At 50.3% G+C, this 8539-nt stretch overlaps 1 protein-coding gene across 1 annotated transcript; it reads right to left on the minus strand.

Annotated features, from left to right (window-relative positions):
• Positions 1–737: 737 nt before the first annotated feature.
• LOC132316908 (uncharacterized) lies at positions 738–7329 on the minus strand. The gene is made up of 5 exons (XM_059816690.1): positions 7152–7329; positions 5194–5382; positions 2584–2719; positions 1301–1480; positions 738–978 (listed from the first exon to the last, which is right to left on the minus strand). The coding sequence occupies exons 1-5, from the start codon at positions 7327–7329 to the stop codon at positions 738–740; spliced, it is 924 nt and encodes a 307-aa protein (XP_059672673.1).
• Between the last annotated feature and the right edge of the window lie 1210 nt (positions 7330–8539).

Genomic DNA, 8539 nt, shown 5'->3' on the forward strand with positions numbered 1-8539 from the left:
ATGGCACTTAAGCTAGCTCTTCTGGTGCTGCTGTAGGTCCTGATACAACTGATGTGAATTTCTAATGCCAGAGAGAAGGGATGAAAAACCCCAAGCTTTGGTTTATTTTATTTTTCAAATGTGCTAGGTCCTTTGTATTAAAGATGAATTCACGTTTTCCTCTTGACTGGCTATCTATGCACACTTGTCACTGCATCTTGCAAGTCTAAGATTGTCTGTGTAGAAATGGGAGGATATGGTGAGTTCCAAACATCAACAAAAAAAACCCCTTTAAATCTCAGCCTACATACAAGTGCACTGAATTGTAAATGCTTCCAATTATCTAACGATATAGATTCCTTGTTCCTGGTACCTGGCTGTCTTCACTTTCAGCCTTTAAAAGAGTCCTAAACAGAAAATCAGACTTTTGTGTTTAAAACCTGAAAGTTTGCACGTGCTCAGGCTGTAGGTTAAGCTGGAGCTGCTCAGGTTTGGCTTTGTGCATCTCACGAAAATGATCAGTTAAGAAGCTTGTAACCCAGAAACTCTTGTTTGAAATGTGCCCTTGGGGGGCGGGGGAGCGGATAAAAGGATTATATCAAAAAAGCCTTTCAACATCAAGTGTCAAATTTTCTCCATTTGAAAACCCAGGTGCAGTAATGGCTCTTCTGAAATTCTTTCCTGAGCTCTGTAGAGTTTCAAGGAATTGATGGTGTTAAGAGAAAAAAAGAAAAAAAGTCGAGTAGCAGTTTAAATTTTCACACTAGCCTCCTGAACTTCTTGAAGAGCTTATGTTCCTCGTAGCTTCTGTAGTAGAGGGGGAGCAGGTCCCTGGGTACGTCGGCAGGGCACAGCATGGCAGGCAGCAGTATGTTGCGGGGCGGCTGGCTGGGTAGGGGAGCGATGGGTGGTGTGCCAGGCTGTAACACCAGCTGGGGTAAGACATGCACTTCAGCGCACCAGCTCTGCAGGGGTAGCTTTGGCAGGTTTTCAGGGCTCCTGGTAAAGGCAAGAGGGAGAGGGGGTAGTAAGAGGGGGCTGCAGTGCTGATGGGAGCCCGCAGCCCCCACAGATGCTGCTGAGGCAGGGCAAAGGGGAGCCCTGGTCCTCTGGCTCACCTCTCCCTTGAAAAAGAGCAGGTGCAAGGGTTTCACTGCTGTTAGGTGCTAGGTGGGGAGAGTGTGAAAGGGTGAGGCAGGGGATCAACTGCCCAAGCAATGTGGGCTTTTACATCTGCCTGCCTCTGCTTCCACGTTGTCTAGGAGCAGCTCTTGCCCCTGCACAGCTGGGAGGCTGGGCCAGCACCGGGGCTGAGTGGTACCTTTGGAAAGCCAGGTTACTGCGGCCTGCAAATGCCCCTGGGAATGCAGAGCTGGAGAGGGCTGAGAGGTCGTAATCGTGCCGGGGGTAGTGTTTCAGCCTCCCAAAAGCATTCTTCCCCCTCTCTGGGGTGGAGGGGTTGTGTTTCCATCTTCTTCTGACTTTTCTCCCCTGCTGCTGCCTGCAAGGTGGAGAGAGAGGGATGCCCATGCAGATGCTTTCTTTGCACTCTGTGGGCTGCCTGTTTTCAATTACCCCCCCAGAAAGACTGCATGTTTGTATTCTAAAGCAATGTTGTCACTCAGTGGTTTTGACCCCTTCCATCCACCCCCAGCGGAAAGCACTGAAGCTGTTTCAGCCCTGCAGAAAAGGGGCACTGGTGAGACTGGACCAGTGAAGCACCAGCCAGGGCAAGAGAAGAGCAGGTCAGCGGGGAGAGGTGGTTTGGTTTGTTTTTTTTTATTTAATTCCTTGTACTTGTGGCCTTCTCATAACAAGGAATTAGGCTCTCAGTTAAAGCTGCATCCTAGGTAGGCTTCTGCATAGTCCCTGTCCCTGCAATCCCTTGTCTGGGATACCATTGCTGGCAAAACCAAACACGTCCTGCTGGATTGTATGCGGAGAAAACAGGGAAGTGCTGCTGCTGTAGAGATGCTGCTCTGTCAGCATGGTCCTGCCTCGTGGCACCTCTGCTTGCTCACCATGGCTTCTCTCCCAGTTCTTCCCAGGGGAGGATGCTCCTCCTTTTCACTGCCGCCTGCCCGGCCCGCGCCCCCCCCCCCCCCCCCCGCACCCCCCCGCCCTGGCTGTGCGTGCTCAGTTGCACTGAACTTGGCCTCAGAAAAGGGATATTCCTACCACCCACTCTCTATGTGTTACCTCTTCCCTTCGTACTCTGTTAGGGAAGAGCTTTTTGTAAATCGGCAAGCTAACAGCTTTCCCTGTGCTGTGGGTTTTCTTGCAGGAGGCCTCTCCACAACGACCGACAGCATCCCTGAGGCCGGGACCCCTTGCAAAGCCCCCTCCTCCTCATCAGAGCCAAACACCTTTGCTTTGGAGCACCGGTTTAACCCCTTTTATGCATGACCGTGCCAAGCTGCGGGTGGTTTCAGAGGCGTGAATGGGAGGGTGGGTCACAAGACGCCGTGTCCCCAGTGGGTGCAACCTGCAAGGCTGCGTGTCTCGGCAGATGGCAGCAGCGCCTCCCCTTCAGCTCCACCAGCTCCAGCTGCTCTTCGCCCCCGCTGCCCAAAACCGCCTTACCTCCCCGCCACCCCTACTCACCCCCCGCGGCTCCTCCTCGCCCTATCCCGCCAGCAGCAGACGGCGAAGGAGACGGACAGGGCCAGGATCACGGCTCCGCTCAGCAGCGAGGCGGCCACCGCAGCGCGGGAGCCGGTGTCCGAGGGCTGCGGGGCGGCTGCGGGGGCAGAGCGGGGGGGCGGTGAGCAGAGCCGGGCCCCGCTCCCCCCTACGGGTAACCTAAAGTTATGCTTCAGGGTGAAGTTTGTTATTAATAACCATTTTAAAGGATAACGCTGAACGTGGGTGATGCCTCGCTGGCTCAATAAACAGGAAGGTTAGGGGAAAAAATCTTATTAAAAGTTAATATTGTCTTCAGGTAATTAAAGTCAAATAATCACACGGGACGGAAACCATAATGTGTCAGATCTGTCTTGCATAAAGCACAAAGGTAGCATGAATTGAGCCCTGAATTAAAAAAAAAAAAAAAGAAATGATGGTAACTTGTTGTGGTGTGTTGGTTTTTTTTTTTTTTTTTTTTTTACCTGGAACATATATTTCTGCTTTGGGGTTCCTTGGGAAAAAAAGTTGTTGAAGAACGAAAAATGTTGAAGAAGGAAAAAAAGTTGAAAAAGGATTAATGAAGCATGAGTATTTGAAAAAAAAAATAGGCTTGTGAAATAAAAAAAATTAAAAATTAATTGGAAACTTTGATGGACATAATCATAGAATCATAGACTAGTTTGGGTTGGAAGGGATATTTAAAGGTCATCTAGTCTAACCCTCCTGCAATGAGCAGGGACATCTTCAACTAGATCAGGTTGCTCAGAGCCCCATTCAACCTGACCTTCAATGTTTCCAGGGATGGGGCATCTACCGCCTCGATGGGCAACCTGTTCCAGTGTTCCACCACCCTCATCATAAAAAAATAGCCACTTCCTTCAGAATTTTCTTGGATGGGTGTATGGTCCATCCAAGTGTATGATCCCTACCTGCCCTAAGATGGAAGTTTGGAAAAAGCAGATGAATTGCACCCTGATGAAACCGTAAAGGGAACCTAAATGATGTTTGCATTGTAAATGTCTAAAGTTAGGGACATGGCTCCCATCTCAAGGGCAAAATAATATGAAAGAATTTGCTAACATCTGCTTAGGTTTTCAAAATAATAAAACACACAGATTCAAAAAACACGACCTTATGACCTTTGCAAAATAACTAAACTAAGACTTCTGAAAGTACAGAGATTTGCTTTTTGTTTCAAAGGGAACAAGTGGGGATTTTTTCCTTAAAACCGTCTTAAAACCTCTTTGTTTTGGGGAATCCATGGTGTGATTTAAGGTTTGGGATTTTTTTGTTTGTTCACCCAAGTTGTTTCTTCATTAAGCAGTGCACAAACTGCACCCTCCATGTAGAGCCAAGAAAACCAGGTTTGCTAATGAGCTTTTTCTGAATGTTTTGCTACAGGAGTACCTGTAACCTATTCCAACAAAGTTCATTGCTTTTATTTTGCTGTTTAGTTTTATGAACTAAAGACACTCGCTGACTGTGTATCACCAGGTTTTACAGCTCTGAATTGAGGCAAATTGCTTTATTTTTGTTTTCATTTTTAAAGGGCAAGCTGCCTGGGGTGCTTCTGAGGTGAAGCCCCTGCAGGGATGTCCTATGGTTGAAGCACTTTGGTTTCTAATTTGACCTTCGTGAGATGCTACCTTTTTTAAATGGATTTGCTTATCTTGAGCAAGTGAAAGAGAAGCGGCAAAAGCAAATGTGACAGACCTTTTCAATTTCAAACTTTTTTTTAGCCAGCTATTGCACCACAGGTTTGCCCGTAAACTGTTTCTGAAAGGGCCACAGGTCTTCAATTCTCAGTGTCCGGCATGGGCAATATAATTCACACATAAGCTATATAGCATTTATAACTTCTGTGGTTTTGCTTGCCACTGCAAAACATGTAACTTCCTTGAGGGCAATTTTCCTGAAATTATTTTATGTACGCACACAATATGCAGTGCTTGAGAGAAAGCTTTTAGAGCAATAAACTTTGTTCCTTCGACGTTCAGGCATTCATTCTCGATGAGCTCGTACCACAAAAAGTGTGAGGGCCATTTGCAACTGGCACATGCTCTGCCTGTGCTTTCACAAACAGCACGTGCTTGGTTATTAAAGAGTTCAACCTTCCTCCTGCTGAAAGCTTCTGGCTGTGCCCTAGAGTCCCTGTGCCTGTCACCCAGAGTTGGGCGTCAGCTGGTAGCAGGTTTTGACCCAACTTGGTGACTTCTGTACCAGCTACTGGGAGTGAGATAAGGCCTCATTACCTGCTGAGCCGATGCCAGGTGAATTCACCCCTTTGGCAACCCGCCACCTTATGCAGCTCATGAAACGCTGCTGCAGGGACCATGCTGAAGCATGGCATTTCACCCATGGACCACTGACTGGGTCAAGCTGGACCTCCGCTGTCCCCTCTTGGGGTGGCTGGAGCACCCCACCTCCTCCTCCTGCCCTCACTGGCTTGGCCAGAGTGAGGAAACCCCCGTGCAAGGGCCAGTGGCTGCGTCTCCCCTCCCAAGTTAGCAATCAGGTAGCAATCACCTGCACCCCGTTGAGACCCTGTAAGTGGGCACAGGGGCTGGGTCACGCCGGTGGGCTCCTTACCCTGGCAGTGGGGCGGTGGGTGGCTCCAGGATGAAGCGCTCTCCCGGCGGAGGCAGGAGAGCCTCTTGCTGCCCACCAGCTGGTACCCCTCCTGGCACCAGTACACGAGGACTGAGCCCAAGGAGATGCCCGAACCACTGTCCACATAGTAGTATCCGTAGCGAGGCGGTGGGAGAGCCGTGCATGGCACTGGGGGAGAAGGGGAGACATTAAGTGGAGGTGACAAAGACCTCGCTGGTGATGCTTTTGAAAAGGCTGCCCAGCCCCTGCGTCACTCCTGCAGGACCTGCAAGTCTCTATATTTTTTTTTGCGTAATCCTAGAGGAGAGATGTAGGCAAGTCTAGTGGCTTTATCTGGACAATAAGTCTTCTGGTTGCAAACTTTGCAATGTGAGCAGCTACTGAATGGCAGAAGTGGGACTGGAAAGGTGCAGATGGAGACAGGGTGCAGGGAGCGTAACTTAGGAGGGAAAGGAAGAGGGCAGGGATTTTTTAATACCCCAATATTCTGTAAGAATATTGTTAGCTGGAACTCAAAGCAATAAAAATACTACTCTGTGCTATAGAAAGATACTTTTTCCATCCCAGCCTTTATTTTTTTTTCCTAATTTGTTACACACAACTATTCAGAGCTACTCAGTTATCCTGCTTAGATCATCCTTTCTGCATTGCACCTGTTACATCTTTAGTGCTGTCCTTGTTCCAGTTTGCTAGTACCTGGTGAGAGCCAGGAGTGAGGCAGGCTCCAAAAGCGATGCCAGTCTGACTGTGTGTTTGCAAAAAAACCCTGGATATACTAACACAAGGCCAAGAAAATGTGGATGAGTAGATTCTTGTGTAACAGGTATTACAGGTACCAATATCCTGAATTAAAGCAAAATACTCTATCAACTCTAGGTAAGCCAAGTTTAAAATCTGCAGGCAGAAATGTGCCCTATCTAGCTTAGGAGGAATTTTTGAGGGAAATTCCAAGTGCAGCAGTAAAGCTAATGTAAGAGAGAGGTTTGGTTTGCCTCTGATTTTGCTGAGGTGATGTACGCTTCTCCTCCAGAGGGGCTGACAAGAAACAAATCAGGTTGAGTAAGATCAGACTTTCTCCAGGTCCAGCAGTACTGTTAACAGGTAGTGAAGATGTCTATGTGAGTAAATTGAGCGGTGCCAGAGAGGCTGCATAGATGCCTGGGCTGGATCTGTTGCACTTTAAATTGTCCAGCACTGGGTAGCACCTTCCCCAACAAACCTTTGCTGTGATTTGGAGATAAGGTGGTCCAGGGACTGTTCCCAACAGGCATTTTGGAAACAACATATAGTTCATAAAGGTTTGGGAAGGTGAAGGGTTCAATAGTATGGCATGGGCTGCTCTGTGCGGCTGCCCACACATGGAGGCGGTCAGGCTGCCTGCACCGGGCAGGTGGTCACCCCACGGCAACACTGTCACCGTGTCCCACTTGCTGGGGAATGGCATGTACTCTGCTCTAGGAAGTGGATTAAAAAAAAATAATCACCCTCAGCATTTGGAGATTATTTGTGCTTTTAAAAAATCTTCATCCTCATTTCTTCCTGAGGGTCCAAGCTCAGCCCTTAGGGTCAGGGATGTGTTCAGTGAGCCTGTCCCCTGGCCAGGGAGATGGCCTATCATGATATACACAGAGGTTAACATGGAGGCGAACTTTACTCTTAAAGGAAGACAGTCAAGCGTTAAATTTCCTCCCTGCGCCTAGTGACTTTGCCTCTGATACGATACATCTCTCCCCCATCACAGAAGCTGCTGTGGCCATGAGGACCACACAAAGCCCTTCAGCCCCTACGCGTGCCCTAGGCATGCCTCTGCGCCCGCTGGGAGAAGCACCATCATGCCATCATCAACACATCCCCGTGCCCTTCACCCTGTGCGCCTGCACGGTGGGGCGCCCAGCAGCCCCACAGAAGGAGAGGTGGTCAATCGCTCGCTCGAGTACCTGAGATGTTGCTGTGCACGTAGGTTCCGTTTACAACGTCTCTGGGCAGCCCCTTTCTGACGTGTCCTGCCCCAGGCGAGGCGGTCCCAGGCCCAGCAGCATCACTCCAGGCAAAGCTCAGGCAGCTCCAGGGCAGCAGGCAAAGGGTGAAGCATTTCCCAAACCTTTGTCCTGTCATGGTTTGGGGAACCACAGCATTGTCCGGTGCCTGGCTGTCCTGAGTGCCTGCAGTTTCCCTTTGCTTCTGAGTGGGAGTCAGCTGGGCTCTTAGGGCATTAAGCCTTGAGCAGCAAAGCTCGCAGCAGCTCTCCCCCCGGGGGCTTGCCTCTCCTCCACATCGGCAGGAACCCCATGTCCAGGCTCCTAGCGCTGCCAGCCCTGCTCCAGCTGCTCAGCTGAGCAGCTCCAAAGCCCCGCAGAGAAACCAGGCGTGGGAAAGGGAGTGAGAAGGAGCAACCGCGCGGGATCTGTCTTTTACAGCTCCCTCCTGCAGAGGAGGCTGTCACCATTTTTCCAGGTGTTGGAGCTGCACACTGGGCATTCTCCTCCTGCTCCTCCTCCTCTACCTGCTGAAATCCATGCTCCAGCTCACTGCTGAGACTCCTGAGCTGCAGACCCTCCCATGCACATCTCTTCCCTCCCACCACAACCCAGGGAGAATATGTGCCACAGGAATCAAAAGGGTTTCATAGCAGCAACTCCACCAGCTTTGCTGCTGTGGGAAACGGAGAGAAATCTGTTTTCCCTTTTCCTTGGGGCTCCCTCTGCACAGTGTCTCTCTGCCTGTCACTTCAGGCCCTGACGTTTTATGAAGTTTTGTAGCTGGAGGGGCCGCAGTAGCGACCAGCTTTTGCCTTCTGGGATGTAGGTTGCTTTTACCTGCCCCTAACCGCCTGGCCCCTTGTGCACACCCAGGAAGCAGCGAGGTGTCCTGCATTGCCCAAACACTCGAGACAGTGAGGTTTTGGCACAGGCAACGCGGAGGCTTTCCCCAGCAGTCAGTATACCAGCTGTGTGACCAGCGGGGCTTTGCAGGGTTTTTTGGCTCATCCCCTGCTGTGGTGTCTTCTTCCCTCCTTGCACCCCCTGGAGCTCCCCTCATCCTGTGGGTCTCCTTTACCCCTCCTGCATCCTTGCCTGTGCTGGGGCAACCTAGGACTTACTGCAGGTATAAGGGTGAAAGCCCAGGCCACTACTCATTAATAGCATTGGTACAAATACAGTGGCCTCGGCAGCTGGGCGTGAGGGCATTTGCAAGCACTCACAGCTTGGCAGGGAGATGCTCTGGCTCTGTGAGTCGGTTTTTGTTTGCCTGCAGCTGCAGCCAATGAGCTTGGCTGAGCATGGCTGCCCAAGTGGATCTGGGGGCCCGAAATGTTGCCTTCGAT

This window comes from Gavia stellata, chromosome 4 (genome assembly GCF_030936135.1).
Source record: "Gavia stellata isolate bGavSte3 chromosome 4, bGavSte3.hap2, whole genome shotgun sequence".
NCBI lineage: Eukaryota > Metazoa > Chordata > Aves > Gaviiformes > Gaviidae > Gavia > Gavia stellata.